The 20,019-nt window shown below is 48.4% G+C and overlaps 1 protein-coding gene across 2 annotated transcripts in view; it reads left to right on the top strand.

The window, feature by feature from the left end:
* LOC147053787 (nectin-2) overlaps nucleotides 1–20,019 on the top strand; it is a 69,146-nt gene that overhangs the window by 31,466 nt on the left and 17,661 nt on the right. The window contains exons 2-7 of one of the 2 annotated variants that reach the window (XM_085918718.1): nucleotides 1,298–1,407; nucleotides 2,285–2,534; nucleotides 4,960–5,253; nucleotides 5,330–5,447; nucleotides 5,646–5,794; nucleotides 12,492–15,003. In XM_085918718.1, the coding sequence (XP_085774844.1) occupies nucleotides 1,298–1,407; nucleotides 2,285–2,534; nucleotides 4,960–5,253; nucleotides 5,330–5,447; nucleotides 5,646–5,794; nucleotides 12,492–13,030 (1,460 nt within the window). In that variant the 3' untranslated portion in view covers nucleotides 13,031–15,003. Of the gene's footprint in view, nucleotides 1–1,297; nucleotides 1,408–2,284; nucleotides 2,535–4,959; nucleotides 5,254–5,329; nucleotides 5,448–5,645; nucleotides 5,795–12,491; nucleotides 15,004–20,019 lie in introns of those variants that run through there. The other variant, XM_085918719.1, reaches the window with a different exon arrangement.

Here is a 20,019-nt window from a genome sequence, read left to right as displayed (position 1 = left end):
TATTGCTATCGCACGTCTCCCCAGAGAAGAAAAGGCGTGCGCTTTATTGCTCGTCAAAAAGAAAGACAGCAATGCCCTTTTCCTGTTCTCTCCCAGCCGACAGCTGATCATTCTTGCCAGTTGTGTCGATGATATTAGTTACAACACGACAGCGGCTCAACACCGACTAGTCCAACCGGATCGGCCGGTAATTGTTTACGTGAAGGGGGGAATTAACTTCCGCCGGTGCGTGCGAGTATCGAGAGCGAGACGTGCGCTCATCAATTAAGACAATTGCGTGTCGGCAACTCGTATCAAAATGGGGAGCGATTTCGGGGCTCATGAGAATCGAGCGGAACAGTTTCCCCTATTTACATTTCTCAATAAAAAGCCAATAAAAAAAATGAAGTGCAGTTCTCTGCTTTCCAGTCTGGATCAGCTGCCTGGAAATAATCAACTCAAACTTATTCAAGCACCCTAATAGCATGCTGGAGCATCTTTCAAAAAAAAAAAAAAAACGGAACCATGTCGCAATTGTTTTAATCAAACATTACTCTGTCGATTTATTTTGTGCATCAATCAAAGAAAAAAAAAATCACCCCCATACAGGATATAAATGCTAATAAAAAATCTAAAAATAGTTACTGTATCAATTTGACAGTTTGAAGCTTTTAGTGCCACCTACGGGGCTTGAGCAGAACTGCGGTTCAGTGTTCAGCACAAGAGCCCTTTGGTCGCCAGCTTTGACTTTCTGTCGCAAGTGATTAACTTGCACAGTGCGAGTCGGATTTCAAAACTCATCTAACACCTCACACTGTGTGTACATTGAGTACACACACGCACACACGCACACACGTGCACCAGCTGCAGAAATTTGAGGTTGTCTCTGTGCAGGTAATCCACTTTTTCTTTGAAACAGGTGCCATCTTGCTGACACGTACTTAATGGCGGCTGACTCATACAAGTAATTACATTTTGACAGAAACCTGGATTACACACGGACGCACACACATACGCACAGCGGCCGCAGATTGTCGTCCCGAAGCTCTCGCGCTCACTTTCTGGCATGTTTATTTTACCTCCTTGGCGAAACTGCGTGGCTATCGGCAAGTGGGAGGCGATGGAGCGGCGAGACCCTCTGGATGATTGACGAGAACTTTTCTGTTGTCCCCTTCCCGTTTCAAAAAAATAAATTCAATTTAGTTTTGCCCGCCATGTCCACGCAGGCAATCATTCGAAGCCCCTCGGCCTCCTCGCCAGTGTTGACGCTTATCTGTTCTTGATGTGTGAGCGTTTCTTTTGGCTTTGTGTGTTTTAGGGGCGTCCGGCCAGCGAGTGAAAGTGGAGCCGGAGGTGCTCTCCTACCCTGGCCAGACAGTCAACCTGCGCTGCGCCTTCACCGACACCACCGATATTCAGCTCACCATGGTCAGCCGGGGTCCTCACACTCACCTTGGCTTTGCGTGTCCCAAAATATATTTTGGACACAGGCAGGATCCTCACACTCACCTTGGCTTTGCGTGTCTCAAAACATATTTTGGAGACTCTTTACTTTTTACTACTCCCTCAAGATTTGTAGAGTTTTTTTTTTTTTTTGTCATGTTATAATTTGCCGATTGATCGGATCTTCAAAATAAGACGTTACGGCAAACGGAATCACATTCTCTGCCTTGGTGATTCGTTAATAATCCAACATTAATCGGCATATATGGCCAAATTTTATTTTCAAATTTTGTTCCAATATTGAATTATTTGGGTCTTCCGGGCAATTCTTTTTACCTCCTCTTTGTGCTTTAGGTTGATTTGGATGAATTCTCTCGTAGTCGCCCTCCAAATTGGCCAACTTCCTGGATCTTCTGGGGCTGCTTCTGTACCAAAATGGCAATTGGGCTCAGGCCTCGGCAGTCCCTGGTGTCGAGTCCCTAAAATGACGGCATCATTGTATCTCCTTGTGCTAATAATTTGTTGCAATTGCTTGGCTACAGTTACCATTTTCAGCGGAAGGAGGGCTGTGGGGTTGGTGTCGGCCGCCTTATTTGCCTCTCACATTAAATTTTAATCAATCAAATCATAGCTCACAGAAATAATGCCAAGGCTACTCCTAGATTATTTTATCACATTTGAGTTTAGCGTTTGACGACAGCAAAGAAACAATGCTAATCTTTGAGGGGATTGAGAATGCTAATGGCCACACTCCTTGCCCACATCTCAATCAAGCGGAAAGTCTTTGGTAGCAGCTGAGTGTGTGTCTGGTGCTTGGGATGGCGTGCTGCTCCTGAAAATGTGCGTGCCTCTGCTCCCGCAGGTCACATGGATCTACAAGCCCAAGGAGGGAGAACGGGAGAACATTGCCGTGTTGCACCCCAAATATGGGCCCACCTATCCCGAGTCTCTGCTGAAGGGGCGGATCAGCTTCACGCAGAGCCCCCCCAACATGGACAGCCCCTCCATCCAGATTAGTGACGTTCGCATGACGGATGAGGGCGAGTACATCTGCGAGGTTGCCTCCTACCCCGGCGGCAACAAGCAGGGAATCACCCAACTGGTCATGCTCAGTAAGTCTCCAAAGAAATTTGTCACCAACGCACTTGTGGGCATAGGTTGACTATTTTGTGGCTCGGCTGTTAAAAGCAGACGGCATGATTGAGCGTTGACAAAGGTTAAATATAAAGACTGGCAAAATGGGATGATCCCCCCCCCCCCAATGACTATTGATCACAGTGTGATTGACATTCCACCTCAAAGTTGTGCTGTAAGAAAGATTAAAAGGCTGCAAAATACTTGGCGGGTGTCGATGATGCGTCTGCCGGAGTGCGTTGCCAGCATAAGACTGTAATTTAGAGTCCATCCATCCCTCCATTTTCTTCCGCTTATCCAGGGTTGGGTCGCCGGGGCAGCAGCTTTAGGAGGGATTCCCAGACTTCCCTCTCCCCAGCCACCTCATCCAGCTCATCCCGGGGGATCCCAAGGCGTTCCCAGGCCAGCTGAGAAACATAGTCTCTCCAGCGCGTCCTGGGTCGTCCACAGGGTCTTGCCCGGAACACCTCCCCAGGGAGGCGTCCAAGAGGCATCTTGATGAGATGCTCGAGCCACCTCATCTGGCTCCTCTCAACGTGGAGGAGCAGCAGCTCTACTCCGAGTCTCTCCCAGGTGACCAAGCTTCTCTCCTTATCTCTAAGGGAGAGCCTGGACACCCTGCGGCAGAAACTCATTTCGTCCGCCTGTATCCAGGATCTCGTTCTATCGGTCACGACCCATAGCTCATGACCATAGGTGAGGCTAGGAGCGTAGATCTTTACCACAACGGACCGGTACAGAGTCCGCATTACTGCCGACGCTGCACCGATCTGCCTGTCGATCTCGCGCTCCATCCTGCCCTCACTCGTGAAAAAGACCCCAAGATAATTGAACTCCTCCACTTGTGGCAGGATCTCATCCCCGATCCGGAGAGGGCATTCCACTATTTTCCGACCGAGGACCATGGACTCGGATTTGGAGGTGCTGACCCCCATCCCCACCGCTTCACACTCGGCTGCGAACCGCTCCAGTGAAAGCTGGAGATCACGGCTTGAAGAAGCCAACAGCACCACGTCGTTTGCGAAAAGCAGCGATGCGATGCTGAGGTCCCCAAACCAGACACCTTCAACGCCTTGGCTGCGCCTAGAAATTCTGTCCATAAAAATTCTGAACAGAATCGGTGACAAAGGGCAGCCTTGGCGGAGTCCAACACTCCCTAGGAACGAATCCGACTTACTGCCGAAAATGCGGACCAAACTCTGGCATCGGTGATACAGGGACCGAACCGCCCTTATCAGTTGGCTCGGCACCCCTTACTCCCAAAGCACCCTTCACTGAACCTCCCGAGGGACACGGTCGAACGCCTTCTCCAAGTCCACAAAACGCATGTGGACTGGTTAGGTCAAAGAACAGCTTGTTCTTTGACTATGTCTAGTCTGAACTTTTCTGCCTCACACACCAGTTTGGGCTCCTTTCCAGCCAGAGAGGTGACATTCCATGTCCCAATAGCCAGCTTCTGCAGCCGGAGATTGGACCTTCAAGGTCCCTGCCTTTGGTCGCCGCCCAGCTCACAATGCACCCGACCTCTTTGACCCCACCCACAGGTGGTGAGCCCATGGAAAGGGGGAGCCATGTTTCCTTTTTGAGCTGTACCCATGGGCGAAGGCCCGGCCACCAGACGCACGCCTTCGAGCCCCACCTCCAGGCCTGGCTCTAGAGGGGGGCCCTAGTGACCCGCATCCGGGCGAGGGAAATCTTACTCCATATATGTTTTTCTTCATAAGGGGCTTTTTGAGCCATGCTATGTCTGGCCCCTCACATAGGACGCTTTTGCCATGGGTGACCCTCCACGGGCATGAAGCCCCAGACAACATGGCTCCTAGGATCATTGGGACACGCAAACCCCTCCACCACTGTAAGGTGATGACTCAAAGAGGGGGTAATTAAGAGTCGAGCCGGTGTAATTAAGGAATACAACATCTTTATTCACTTCTAAGATTTGGAGCCAATTTGCCATGGGCATAATAATCCATCAATCAATCCTGATGAATTTGGTCACGCAATGAACCATTGACGAAACAATCGGCGGCGCCTCGCCGTGTCCTCAAGTGCAAGCGGCAGATTTGCTTTTGGGTTCAAGTACTGCATTTCTTGCCAAGTCGCTCACATTTGTATTTGGTTCGGTCTCCCTCGCGTATCCTCTTTCCAAATTCTAAGCCGTGGCCTCATTGCCATTTTAAGTGCTGTTGTCAGATCATTTGTGTTCTGGAAGCGTCGGTCTAACCTAATGCTTGCACCCCCCCCCATTGATCCAAGTTTGATTCAGCTTGCCTCCGATCACATTCCAGAGTTCATTTTGGGCTGAGTCTTAGTTGCCAACCATTTGGTGAGGTTGTTTTTCTCAAAGTGGTAAACAAAGTTTTGAAATTCAAGGAAAAGTTGAGCCTGTGTTTTCCTCCTCAGCAAAGCCTCAGAACTCTGCTTCGACGGTAACGGTGGAAGCAGGCCGCAACCCCACGGTGGTGGCGCGCTGCCAATCGCTCAACGGGCGCCCGGAGGCGCAGATCCACTGGGTGACGACCGCTGACGGCAACGCCAGCACTTCGTCCCAGTCGGGTCAGGACAACACGGTGTCGGTGAGCAGCGAGTACCGCCTGGCCCCCACTGCCGCCGACAACGGGAAAGACATCAGCTGCGTGGTTTCGCACCGCACGCAGACCTCGCCCGAGAGCTTCCAGATGAAACTCAATGTTTTATGTAAGAGTCCCAAGCGGTTGATTTTGCTCGACCGCCCTGCAAGCATGTTGGTCCCCACTTTGCTTCCTCTCCGCAGACGCCCCGCAGGTGACAATTGTGGGTTACGACAATAATTGGTACATGGGCCGGACCAATGTGCTGCTCACCTGTCAGGCCACCGGCAACCCGCTCCCGACGACGGTCCTGTGGAAGTTGTGAGTACTGCCACCCCCCCTCTCGCCTTTGTCGATGGACGCTCTTCCCCTCCTCGCATTTTTCATTCGTTGCTATGACCGACTGGGGCTTCATTTGAGCAAAATAAGACAGATATTCAAAAGGAAAACCAGATGTTATTGGATTGTGTTGAGGGCATGGCGACGACTCAAAATCATCCTGCTGCCGTCTTCCTCCAGAATGACGGGAGCCATGCCCAACACGGTGCAACTCAAAGACAACCAGCTGAAGGTGCTGAAGGTGGATGAGGCCGTCAATACCACTTTTGTCTGCGAGGTCAAGAACCGCATCGGGACCGGCAGGGACCAGGTCACCGCCTTGGTCAGAGGTTAGTCAAATGTTTAGGACATGAATAATAAGAAAAAAAAAATCCAGTTTGTGCCGATGCTGTTTCAAGACAATTGTGGCTAATGATGGAATGAGGCCTCGTGCGATGCATCAAAGCCCTTTTCATCATCGGCAGCACTACGCCAGTGATGTCACAACACCGTTTCAACTCAAAGAACAAAATCACACTTTCCACATGAAATGAAATCATCTAAAAAAAAAAAAAAAAAATGCGTCGTCGGACTTTTATCACACAGGCAACACGGTCCTAAAAGGCAAGGACTTTTATCTTGTCCCCAGGGAATCAAGCGCGCGTGCGTGCGCTTTAGCACTCCTCCTTTGTCCTACTTTGAATTGACGCTCCCTCGTTGGTGAGTGCTCCATCGCGTACGACGTTTTTCTCACACCAAACGTCCCTCTCGCCAACACTTTTTAATTTTTTGTAATTTTTTTTTAATGAGCTGCCAAATTTCACCCTATGAACTCCATGACAAAAAAACAAAACAAAACACGTAGCTGTTGCGTATGTTGTCGGGCCCGGGTGATTACAAACAAAATGGCTTGATGTTAATCATTTCCAAGCCAAACCTTTTTTAAAAATCTGATTCATTTTACACGAGGAGAGTCGTGCTTGTTCTTGCACGTTGGCCTCCTTGTTTAGTTCTTTGGCCGTCTTCCCTTAATTTCTGTGTGGAGGAAAGTGCAGGCAAGGAGCGTGTAAAAAAAAAAAAAAAAAAAAAAAAAAAAAAAAAAAGTCAAAATCCAGTCAGCACGGGCACACAGGCAAGCGGCGTGCAAGATTGAGTCTTTTGATGGACTAAGAAGTCAGCCAGTGTGTAATGGGATGAATCAGTGCCAGCGTGCAAAGGCACAAGGGGATGGAGCGAGTGAGAAAGAGAGAGAGAGAGAGAGAGAGAGAGAGGATGCTGAAGGCATTTGAAAGTCCCATGGGAGTCGTCATGTGCCAGCGTATTTGATGTGCAGAGCTTTTGGGCGGTGGCACTATCTGTGGCTGTGCTAGCGTGTCTGTCTTCTCTGCAAGACTCTTGGAGCAGATCAGTCGCCCTTTGCTGCTCCAGCTACTTGCTGCTTTCTTTGCCATTTCCACATCCGCTCTTTTGCTATCTCTTTTGAAAAAACATTTTCGATATATGGGGCAATTACCGTATTTTCCGAACCAAAAGGCGCACCGGATTATAAGGCGCACCTTCAATGAACGGCCCATTTCCCTTCCATATCGATCCGTAAATTTACTCGAAACATTAAGAGAGCAGCCGATTTTGACATGAAATAGCCTCGTGCGTATAGCAGCTATCACTATAGCATTAGCCACCCGCAAACTCCCATGAGCCTCAGCAAAGTGTAAACAATCGCGTTTCTCAAACGAGGGCTTAAAAAATGATCAGAACTGACTAAAGTTCGATCTAACACCTTGGTACTGCTTACCTATGTTTCCCTTCCGTATCGATCCGTAAATGTACTCGAAACATTAACAGAGCAGCCGATTTTGACATGAAATAGCCTCGTGCGTATAGCAGCTATTACTATAGCATTAGCCACCCGCAAACTCCCATGAGCCTCAGCTCGCAGACTCCCATGACCCTCAGCAAATTGTAAACAATCGCGTTTCTCAAACGAGGGCTTAAAAAATGATCGGAACTGACTAAAGTTCGATCTAACACCTTGGTACTGCTTACCTATGTTTCCCTTCCATATCGATCCGTAAATTTACTCGAAACATTAACAGAGCAGCCTATTTTGACATAAAATAGCCTCACGGGTACAACAGCTATTCAGTGACGCCCCCTGACCACGGTTGCCGTAATGCTGGTAAGCGATGCGACCTTGTAATTTACTAGTTGTACTAAAACGTACTGAAAATTTTGGCAGAGCACTGTGTACAACCAGTATGGATCAACAAATTCATAAATTGATCCATACATAAGGCACACCAGACTATAAGGCGCACTGTCAGCTTTTGAGAAAATTTTTGGTTTTTAGGTGCGCCTTACAGTCCGGAAAATACGGTAGTTGTGTACACTAACTTGAAATGTTTTTGACTTTGAAATTGGACACAGTTTCACTCTGCTGTCATGTTGCTCCTCCACCGCCGGCAGCCTGGCGCTAAAACATCTTACCTTCTCTCGCCGGTTTGCTGACATGCGCGCTTTTTTATTGCGGCCAGTCATCCTCCTTATCTGTAGCAGGTTCCCTTTCGGCCTTGCTAAGTCTGGCTCTGACCCTTCCCCCCCTCGGCTTTCGCTCCCCACTTCTGACACCAGTGTAGATTTTCCGTAATGATGGCTTCGTGCTCTCTGTCCGTCCGACTGTCCATCCGTCCACTTGATCCAGCGCTCTGCTGGGCCGGCCCCTGGAGGGAAAGCGTGTGCCTCCATCAGTTGTCCGTCTTAGTCTGTACAGCGGTGACTCAAGAAAGTTAGCATGACCTCATTCGAATCAGCGCTTTGGGCCGCGCCGCAAATAGACGTCCTCTTCATTGGTGAGTTCTCCGAGTGGAGAGCACAAGGGGGCCAGAGCGGCTTGGTCCTCCGGGCGGCTTCTGGTTCGACTGACTGGGCGAGCGTCTCCGACCATGCAAGAGTTAGCCAGAGAGCTGGTCCGGTGAAGCCAAGTCTGCCGCCGGCGAAGTCAAACTGGCCCGCCGCCCATTAGCGCACGCGGCCCTCCTTCGATAACTTAGCGAGTTTGACAGCCGAGGCTCCCCAGCTATGCCGGAGGTGCGGCCCGGCATGATGCTGTGCATCTTTTTTTGGAAAGTCGCCGCAGAAGTTACTTCCACTCCATCTCTCAAATGACTTTTGCACAGTTGGCGATCACGATCGCGCCGAACACGGCTTTGCAGGAAACTGGCCGCTTTTTTGCTTTGCCGTTTGTACGTACTGTCGAAAATGGATGGCGGCCTTCTTGGACTTTCGCATGCAGTGGTCGTAAAAGGTCATCGGGTCTGAGCGGGTTGTTGCCAGCGGTTACCAGGAACTGGGAAATGAGGATGCTGAAGGCTTCCCTTCCCTTTCTGTTTGCACACGTTTTCCCCGCCAACCCAGGCCAGCCCACCTGCGCTTCCTCGCACGTCTTTTTTTCTCCATCATGTAGCAGCTTGCATTTCGAAGATCTCCCCTCTCTCTAACCTTATTTGAATAGCAATGCCGCCTTGTTCGAAGGTGTCCATCGTGGCAGTGGCGGCCTGCATGGGAAGCCCCCGACTACTCCATTACACGATGCCGTTAAATCTTTAAAGTGTTGTCTCAGGAAGACAACATCCACCAAAGGATTTGCAACAAGACTTTCGAGAGGGAAAGCGAGACGCTGAAAAGTTGAAATGCTCTTGACCTCTATGGAGCCGCAACGCTACGCTTGCAATTTGGCACTGCAGGTTGTCTGAAAAGATTGCATTCAAAAACAAAATGCAACTTTGTCCAGATGTTGATCTGTTTTTCCCCCACTGGCGGTGCTAGCCAGCTAACGGGGACTTTCCCAAGGATTGTTATTTACCATTTGCGCGCCTACCTCATTGACATGAGCGCAGTATGAGGTCGCAGAGAGCTTCCCGTCACGTGGCGTGCGTGCGTGGAGCCTGAGGTGCTAATGCCTTTCTCGTGTTCTCTTTGCGGGTGGGCAGGCGCCGTGGGGCTAACTGTCACTTCGTGTGTGTGTGTGTGTGTGTGTGTGTGTGTGTGTGTGTGTGAATCGCTGTATTTAGCGCAGCCCGGGTGAGGGGGGGGGGGCAGCATTTTTAGGGTAGGAAGGGGGAAAGAGAGAATAGTGAAACCTTGCTTGCCCTCTCTCACCCTCGCTGCACAGGTAGATGGGAGGTGTGAGCGGACAATGGCCAGTGCGCCAATTTGTTTCCTGAAAATAATTGCCGTGATGAGAATCGTTCAGTTGCATCACAAAAAGGCATGGTGGCGGCTGCTGCTGCTGCTGCTTAATCCGCCATGGTGTTTGCAAGAAAAGGAAGGAGAGGGTGAGGAACTTTATAGCAAAGAGCTTTGGATGACTATGCCAAGTGGCATGATGCCGCTTAAAACATGTCCGCCGCCGCAGTTGTTTGCTTTCCATTGTATCGCAGTGGCCCGTTTGTCCCTTGTTCTGGAAGAGCGTGTTCCGTCATGTGACACGCTAAGAACATTTTGGCACTGCACTCTGACGAACGTTGACTTTTTTGCAGTCAAAACCTACTTACAAAGCTTAGAACTTGTTGGCATTGTCATCTTGTAAGTTTTTTTTCTCCTTTTTTTTTGCCACGTCCTCAATTTTGACATGGTATAAAATAGTTCTGATTTGGTTTTGAATTTCAAAAAGCGACACTTTGGCCTGCCTCGTCTTTTTTTTCCAATTCATATTAGATTAGCCCACCATCCAGGTAGATGTTTAATTTATAGGGTGAATACATTGTTTAAAAGCACCATTAAAAGTGAACGAAAACTGAATATTTCATTTTGATCCAAAACCTTATGGAGGCAAAATAAAAGCCAAGTGACTTGATGCGGTATTCGCTCGCGAAGCCATGGAAGGTTACGATAGATTATGATGTTCAATTCATCTTGTATCAATAGTGTGGTTCTCTTGGTCGTTCAGATTAGGTGGCGGTATCTCGGACTCGCCAACTATTGAACTCAGCCGGTTGTAGTCAGAAACTTTACTTTGAAAGCTTCTTGAATCGAATGATTCTGTTTTGAATGCATGCTAAGCCATTTAGTTTGGATGTCATTTTTTAATCCGCTGCCTCCCAGCGAACAGAGTAAATCCGCACAGGTCATGTCGGGGTCAGCGCGTGGACAATGGGTTGCAGGCCGGGCATCTGGCCGGCTTCCCGAGCAGCACCGAAGACCCCCGAACCCTTGGCACGCAAAAGCCGCTGCCCGCCCGTGCCAAGCCGTCGCGCTGCCTGCTAGCACACGCTAGCAAATCTCCTCCACTCTTGTGCCAATAGAAGCGCATATGCGCTAGCAGATCTTGCTAAAGGCAGAGCAGCGGGTGCGGAAAGTGCAGGAGCAGAAGAGTTTCACACTTTGCCGTTGTCTCGTTGGGTGCCGCACCACAATTCGACGGGTCAAGCCATTAACCTTCATGTCTGTGCGAAGGATCATGTCGACAGCAATCTGGATAATTTTTCATTTCTTTTGAAGAAGAGGAAAGGGAGGTGACTTTGAGGGAAACGGACGAGCTGCGACTTTGCATCTGTTCAAAGGAAGCTCGCTCGCTTGAGCAAATTAATTGAATGGCTTCACTTTTCCTGTTTGCACAAAACTATTTGAGTTCACGCCAAGGCTGTCCTGCATTTTGAGTCTTTCTGCTGTCAAACGTCCTTTTTAAAAAAATTGCGACGACACGGGAGAGTAAAGTATGACTTGAGCGATGCCTGACGAGTCACGCAGGAGCTCCGTTTTTGCCGCCACCGCTTCTTCTCTGCAGTGTTGACGCGCTGGAAGAAAAACTACAGAGTGAATGTCAGCGTCCTCGCCTGTTGGGATTCCGAGTGGACTTGAAGAGGTTTCTTTTTGTGATTCCACCAATCAAATGGACACTGTTGGCAGGAGGGAGAAGGGAGGGGCTGGTGGCGGGGAGTGGTGCATTTCTGCTGTGCTTCTCCTTCGGGCCTTCCAGGAGGCTCTGTCAATTCGCTGCATCGTTTTGTCACTCACTCAGCCTCTTCCTTCACCTCCTTTTCTTCTTCATGTAATTCCCATTGCTCCATTCATCATGATCAACCCCCGCATGGCCTCCACCTGTTCCACATACACACGCATGCACCAACATTGCCCGCTCTTGCGGCTTGCAACAAGCTTCCCCCCTCGCTGACTCTTCCACCGCTTGGGCTTTGTGCTTTGCAGCCGGCAGTGGCGGCAGGCTTGGACCCAAGCTTTGTGGTTGAAGGGCAAAAGTGTCCTAGACCTTTTAGAGTGACGCAGTGGTGGCAACGGGGACAGGGGCATTTGTGAGGCAGCTATGGGAAATGTCAGGCTAGCGAGGGGCAGGTGAAGACCTGCGTGGGCCGACTTTATTAACACCCCCCCCCCCCCATCAGGAAGACATCTGACCTAGTTGAGCCTGCGTGCCTGTCCGTGTAGTTTGACTTGAACTTGCCGTGCAAAAGCAACAATTGGCACTTGCTTACTCATGAAGCATATTCGGTTGTGCCAGATTTTGACGTAAGAAGGCATTTTATTCCGATGATGACGTAAACCTCCGCTCGCTACCGCAGGGTTTGTTATCCCCACCAATCACACGTTTTGCCTTAGCAAGAGCTGCATTTGGACTTTTTTGTATTGTTTGTGTTCAGTTTGGCATCCGGCAGCTTAAAACAATGGAGCGGTGCGCTATGATCTGAGATTGGGCATCATCAAAGTGACGAGTCAGGAAATTAGACCATATTTGCTCAAATGGCGATGCTTGCGTCTTTCTACACACAAAGACATAGAGCGAGTACTCAGCAATGTTCTGCAAATGCCCATTCATTCCATCTGAGGAAATCTGTTTGAAACAAAAGTTTTTGCCCCTGTTTTTGCCCTCCACATTTTGAAGTTGACACATTGACATGGGCCATTCCTTTTCCTCCACCGATTCTTCTCTCTCTTTCCCGATTTCACCCTTGGTGTCGGATGGCTTTCCTCCTTGGCACAATTCACACTGGTCTTCTCCTCCCCTTTTCTCTCCCGCCCTCCTCCCTCCCGCAGAGCCTTCAGTCAACCCGTCCAACGCCGGCGTGGTGGCGGCGGTCGTGATCAGCTCCCTGCTGGCTCTGCTCTTGGTGGCCGCCCTGGTGGCCGTACTGATGACCCGCAACCGGCGCCGACAGCAGGGCTACCGGGCAGACAGCAACGCCAACCTGAAGGCACGCATATTCAGCGGCGGCAAGAATGGCACGGCCGGTGCCAGCAACAACAACGCCCCCATCTACGTGTATGACGACGGCTCAGCCCACCAGGGTGAGAAAAACAACCACAACGGCAATGGGCGACTTGAGGTGGTTGCCGCCACGCCCACCGCCCAGGACATCCTACTCAGCGGCGAGCTGGACGACGTAGAGAGGAGGAAGTTTGATGAGCTAGAGGAAGAGGAGGACTATGACCACTTCGCCGGCGGCGGCGCAGCCCCCATCCTACAGCTGCGCCCGGCCGGCGAGCGGCACGAAATGATTGGAGACTACCTGGACGACGACATGGAGTCCCAGCGCGACGGCTCCGTCATCTCTCGGACTGCCGTTTACGTTTAAAGCATGGAGGAAGCCAGGAGGAGGAGGAGTCCTGGGGATTTTTGTGCCTCCGCCGAATCGAGAGGAGACAACCAAACTACACAAAATGGAAATAATTGTGTATTTTCTATATATGCTGTTAGTAATCACGGTGTCATGACTGGAGGAGGACATTGCGAGTGGCCAAAGACGCGGATGGCAGAGATGGAATCGTGTCCTCGCCGAATGGCGTAACACCTGTGTACCATTCTCTCTGGCATACGCCGCAATTGAGCGCTCTCGCTTTTCGTTCTCGTGTTTTTTTCTCCCCTGTTTTTGGGAATCCGCCACGCTAAGATGAGTGTGGTTTCACTTCTCGTGCCGGGTCTAAACACGCTCAAGCGCTTGCGAGAGGGTTTGTTTGCTGTCATCCGTCGTCTTTGCTTTTCCCACCCCGTCAAACTTCCGGATCATGTCCGCGTCGTCCACGGCCATCAGCTTGATTGATCTCAACTGAAAGCGGGTCTGAAGCTGACTCAGATTATTTTCCTGAAGAGAAGCACTAGTGAGGCTTGTCACCTTTGATTCTCTGGAGTTCATTATCCACCCGAATATTTCAAAATAAGAAATATTGTTGATCATCCTGTCAGAATCTGCTGGTGGGTGTCGACGGCGAGTGGCCGGTGGAGGGATGGCTTGAGGCATGGCCACATTAGCATGGAAATATTTTGCACTGAAATCATGTGATATTTTTCTCCATTAGCGAATGCCATTAAGTGTGCAGAATTGATTGAGGGACGTAAAAGCTTTGCGGCTGGCCGACTTGTATTGACTAACAGGCATCGCGCGGCCAAATGGCCTTTTATGATGCAGCTCTGGGCCCAATTGTCTCTCGACTGTTAATTCATCTCACTAACGAGCCACTGGAGGCCCTTCTGGTCGCACTTGCCATTTAGCCACCGAATTCTCCTGACCTGCCGATCAGCTGCTTTTCTTGTGACGTGCTGAGGCTCATCGCCAGGTCAAACGCAGACTAAAGCGGCGCCTGAGGCAACGGGGACTGTACTTGGGCTTTTAACCTCAAATAACGGGAAAGTGCTCATGTTTACAAATGTTGTTTTGCATTTGCGACCGCTAACCTTCATAAAGACTGTGAGAGGACCGACAGGTGGGAAGGAGGCGGGCGGGTTGGCGGGGCAAGAGATGAAAAACCCTGCCCACCATAGTGCAGTAGTTGAGTCGCCACAAATCCAATGAAAAGGAAGTGCGACCGGCGGTGCCTTTTTGTACTGCGCAATCGCGTATTCTTACAAACTAGTTTGGAAGCTCCAAAATGTTGTCCACAGGACCTTCCTAACCCGAGGACACGGGACGAATGTTAAAAGCGTCTGCCAGTGAGACTTTTTGAGTGGCAAGATGGCCGTGTGACCGTTCAACACATTTCACCACAACGGCTTACTTAACACACAGATCAAGCGCCAATGCAACTCATTCCCAGCTAAAGCACCACACGTGATTTCCCACAGCCATCTAAAAGCCAAAAAACAAAAAAACAATCTAGATGTTATTTTTACGCTTGCGTGTGTGTGCGCGTGTGTCACTGCTATAAAAAATGCGTGCATAAGTGTGTGTGTAATATAAGATGGATGAAAATGGCAACAGTTGGAGAGGGGGGAGGCAAACACTTGGTGTACATTTTTGGTGTTGAGGTGTCTGTGTATACAATAAATGTAAGCATCTTTATTTTTATTGTGAAAATTTATGAAAATGTAAATATCAAGCAGTGTGGCGTAATGTAAAGGGAAAGTCCTTGTGAATGTACATTTTTTACAGCGCGACACCTTTTTTTTTTGCGGAATTTATGCACCTCAACCCTTTTTTATTTTCTCTCCCGTTCCGGCAATTCAACACAATAAGCACAACGTCGCTTTGCACAATTGGTTCTCCGGCGTAGACGTCGTGCACCTCGTGAACAAAACGCGCACACACGAGTCGTTATTTGTCAGCCGGCGTCATGAGCTGTGTGGAAAGTTTTGCGGTCAAGTAGGGAAGGGTGGGGGGATTCCATGGGCCAATCTTTATCACTGTGCAAAAAAAGGAAAACAAAACAATTGGCAAAGCAAACTTGTTGTTTTTGCTGGCAAGAAACATTCGCCCACTCGCAAAAACCCCGCCAGCCGCTCTCATTATGCTCCACAGCCGAAGTGCGATCCACACGCCTGGTACCTGCCACTGCCTGACACCAGACCGCCCACACGCATTCAAAGCAAGACTTGTGTCTCCTTTCCTGGGTGCTTATGTTAAGACTTTTATTTGGCCACTGGCTTGGAGAGAGTCAGATTTGTGCCCTGCACTTTGCTTTACATCGAAGTAATTCGACCATTGGCCGAATTCCGGTACAAGGCCTTTTCACCCAGGCTCGTCTTTTGCTGTACTTTTGGCATGTGGGTTGCTCTTCAACGCGCTACACTAAGCAATTTTTGTCAGCCTCACATAGACACAAGCCTAACTGAGGGCTTGTCTGGTGAGGAAATTGTTTGCTTCTCTCGGTCGGCACAACTTGCCGTCATAAATATTGGACATTGACGATTGTTGGCCCCATCGTTTTGAATAAATCACTCACTACGCAGCGCTAGCTAACTCATCTGCCATTCATGAAATGGATATTTGATATTGAGAGCGGACTGACTGATGTATGATCGACAAACTGTGACGTTAATGTTTTGTCACAGCCATTAGCTACTCGTAAGTCTCACGCCATTCATAGAATCAACATTTGATGGAGATAAAATCATTTGAGCCCACTCCTCTTCAATGCTAACTTCGCCTTGATAGCAAGTGGCACCACGAAGAATTCCTCTGACATATTTGATGTTGGGGCATTGTTACTGAAATCTGAAAGGGAATATATTGATATTAACATTTTGTCACATCACTTACAAATGCTAGCTTAGCCTGGTTAGCAAGTGGGTCTAGCAACTTTACTTTTCGGCTAGCATATTTCTGTCTTTTACTCGGCGTGCTTTCCTTCTCGTCTCTTTTCGGTTCTTTCATTTCTGATTAAATTGCTTTTATTGGATGATTTGGTTAAAAGTAAATGTTGGATTTTTTTACTTTTTTTTCCCCCATGTCTTAACAGTATAACAGAAGTGTATTACGTATAACAGAAGTGTGCGCACCATCATATCAAACTTTTTGTTCACAAACATCTCATGACTACAAAGCCTTAACATCCTCCATCTCAGCTGTGGAATAAAAAAAATCCCTTGTAAATGGTATAAATATATAAATATGAAGCAGAGAAGGGGTCAAAAAATGAAGTCCTAATTTCTGGTGTCACGTGTTGTGTGTTGCTGAGTGACGGCAAAGCATGAAGGATTGACTTTGGTTTGCTTTACTTTTGCGGTGCTTTCTCATTTCAACTCTGTGAGTGCTTTCTTCTGGACTGCCAAAACGCTGGCAAATGTGTTTCGATACAATTCGAAATGTACACGCGTAGCAGAGCAGCAGTCTTATTCCCAAATGTGCTTTTTATCGACTGCGCTATGGAACTTGTTTTTCTTTCTTTCTCCTTTTTTTTTGTTTGAGCAGCAGATAAATGATTGGGGCTGGACGCAAACGGGTGATTTAGACTGATTCCCACTGCTATTGTATTGTCTTTATTCTTTCGTACTCGGTTGTTATTATTAAAGACGTTGATTTTTTTAAGTTTGAGAGCCTGGTGTGTCTTTTGAGCGCCGCAGACCACACAGGAAGCCTGCTCATTGATTCTCTGCAATTGAATTTATTGATTCATTGGTGGGGGTATGAGGCCCTTTGTGTTGCCTTTGTGCGTCATCTGCCTCTTTCAAATGGAGGTTCCGCTGACCCATTGCTATGCACAGCATCCTCAAATGGACACTTCTCTTGGGAGCGTCTTAATCACTGCGCTTGTCATCCACATTCAAAAAGAAAGGCCTCCCTCAACTGATGGACGAGCGCATTTTCTATTTGCTTAAGTAAACGCCTTCCTCATATAGACGTTTTTTAATCCTTGGGTGCATCATTCGGCCTCCTTCCAATAAATGTTCACCAGATAAACAGCGAGCGCCTCCCTCAAATCCAAGTCAGCAGACTTGTCATTCCCATGGTAAACACAAATATGCTTGAGAAAATGAATGCCAGGATTTGCCCTTGTGTCAATGGTCTGCATGTGCGTCATCCATTTGTTCAAAAATAAACGGCATCCTTCTTCCAACAGGAAAACAAAGCTAGTTTTATTTTTCCCCCTTTCCTCATTTGTACCCACTCTCATTTCCTGCCGTTTGTCTGCCTACAACCTTGATAAATGCGTTTGTGTGTCGTTGATAACGGTCTTGCGAGTGCGGCAACAGGAGAAGCGATTTTGAAGTTTATTACCACCTTTCTCCCGTTTGTCCACGTCGCCCCGCTTTGGCCACCTCGTCAAGTTAACGCGCCTTAGCGAGGCAAAGTTAGCTGTCAAGTATGTGCCCGTGTGGTCGATCGCTCGACTGGGATTCCGGACTGCTGTGCCGCGCTTTGCCGTGCTCAGTGGCATTTATCTCATGAAACTATTTGCCTAGGTTAGTAAATGCTGCACGAATGGCCTTGACGTAGAAAGGCTGCATTGTTGGGACTCGAGTATTGGGTCAAAGTTTAACGAGAGATTTGCTTTGGTGGGCCAGTCGCTTTCTGGTGATGACGCCACCACATCCTGGTCATTTGCCCGCCGCCGGCGCTGGCTATTTTATCTTTTGTCTTCTGTCAATGCGCAGCTATTTGCTTGGGGTCCAGGGCCACCATCTGCACACTCTAAATACTTTGGATGGGAGGCCGGTGACTTCTAAAAAGGTTTCGTTGCTTGCCTTTGTTTTGCCAAAGCTGAATGCATGGCATGAAAGCCTCTAAGCGTTTGTGTGCATGCCGCAGACAAAGGTGCATATCTGATGTGAACCACTATAGCATAGAGTGGAACCTGTAACACCTCCCCCTCCCACTACCAGCACCCATATTGTGAGCCTCAGGCAGCCAAGCTGAATCTGAAGCCAAAGTGACAGCAGTAGCACCAATGCCTCCTTCTCCAATCAGAAAAACTGACCATTGCACAGCTCCTCTTAATTCTCACTTCAAATCACGTCATCTACATAAAAGCCCTCCGAGATGGCCTTTTCTACAATTGAATAACTAAACTCCCCTGGCCACTATTAGCATCGTTGGCAGATGCAATCGCAATGTTTGTTTGTTTGTTTGTTTGTGTGTTTGCATCCTCGCCAACTTAGCGCTGATAAGAGCTAAGACAATGGTCCTTCCTTAACTAAACCTTTGACCCCAGACTCGACTAACAAATCTCTGACTCTGGCCTGTTTTCTTGGATGTGAGTGCACCTACTTCTTTTGCAGGGATTAAAACAAATACCTGCCATAATAATGAGAAGAGCCGATTGGTGCGTCTTTCCGGGTGAGCGAGAAAGATGCTTTGGCGCTCACTTTGTCGCTCACTTTGTCGCCTGAGGCAGTGAATCATCAAATATTAAGACCTGTTTGTCTGGCACTTAAGTACAAACGTGGCGCTTTGCGTTGAACCACTCATCCTTTTGCCTTTCCATGGATCTGAAATGGAACGCTAGGTGTACAGTAAGGAGTCATTCCGATGCCGGAGCGAACAAAGTGTCGCGATTGATGAATCGATCGCTGCGGCACATTCTTCCTAAATGTGCACCCAGACGTGAATTCATTAGCGGATGTTTACGCTCCCTTTCTGTAATTTGGCTAAATATGAAAAATGCCAGTGAGCTCTGGGCGGGAGTTGTCTGGCTGTGCTGCTGAGCCCTGAATATGATCATTGTGTCAGCGTCCTAATAGTCAGCTGCGGGCAGACGCCAGCCGATATTCATCACCTGAAAACGGTCATTTCTTTCTCCCCAATGGCTTTGTTGGTAAAGACGTCACAATTACGCGAGTCTACTTAAAGCGGCTTCTTTCAAGATGGAAGGATGTGCGATGAATCAAGCCACATTTCTTGCCACAATGATCCGCGGGCGGTGCAGCGATAGCCTTGCGTGAAAACCCACTTCCTCCGAACGGAAAAAAATCCACTGTTCAATCCATCATTCCAAACGACGATCCTGAGTGGTGAAAATAATAAAAGCAACTTGTTGTTTGCCGAGGCCCCGCGGCGCCTCATCGATCGGGCTCGCTGAGGCAGACTTGACGAACGAACGGGAATTTGTCCTGTGATCCACAAGCGATTGCTCTTACCTACTTCCTGGAGTGTTTTTTTTTTTTTGTTCTTCTTCTGACTCACTTTTTGCTAGGCAGTCTTTTCATCATGGGCTGTTCTGTTTGAATGACAAACTAGGATTTAGCACTTTGGCAAAATGAACAATCACTTGATTCATCAGATTGTTTCAATGTTGCACATATGTTGAGACAAAATCAACTATTCAACTATGTATGAAACCATTTTCAAGCAATAGAAGGGAGTTCTTTGATGTATTTTCTTATTCAAAGTCAAAAAGTCAAAGTCTGCTTTATTGTCAATTTCTTCACGTTAAGAAACAGATCAAAATTACGTTTCCCACCGTCCCACGGTGACAAGACACATCACACAACCAGCTCAGTGGCCTAGTAGTAGAGTGTCTGCCCTGAGACTGGAAGGTTGTGGGTTCAAACCCCGGCCGGGTCATACCAAAGACGCTAAAAATGGAACCCATTGCCTCCCTGCTTGGCATTAAGGTTTGGAATTGGGGGGTTAGATCACCAAAAATGATTCCCAAGCGCGCTACCGCTGTTGCTCACTGCTCCCCTCTCCCCCAGGGGATGGATTAAAATCACATGGGGATGGGTTAAATGCAGTGGACAAATTTCACCACACCCAGATGTGTGTGTGACGATGATCATTGGGACTTTAACTTTAACACATACAAGCAAATAGCACAAAGAGTAAAAACAATAGATAAGAGCGATGAATAAGTAATAAGCAAATAACCAAAATAAATAAACAATAAAAAAATAGACAAATAAGAGGAGCAA

The sequence above is a fragment of the Syngnathus leptorhynchus genome, chromosome 8 (assembly GCF_054491065.1).
Source record: "Syngnathus leptorhynchus isolate UIUO chromosome 8, UIUO_Slep, whole genome shotgun sequence".
NCBI classification, from domain to species: Eukaryota; Metazoa; Chordata; class Actinopteri; order Syngnathiformes; family Syngnathidae; genus Syngnathus; species Syngnathus leptorhynchus.
Note: the sequence above shows the minus strand (reverse complement) of the source record. Positions and strands in the feature narration are given on the sequence as shown.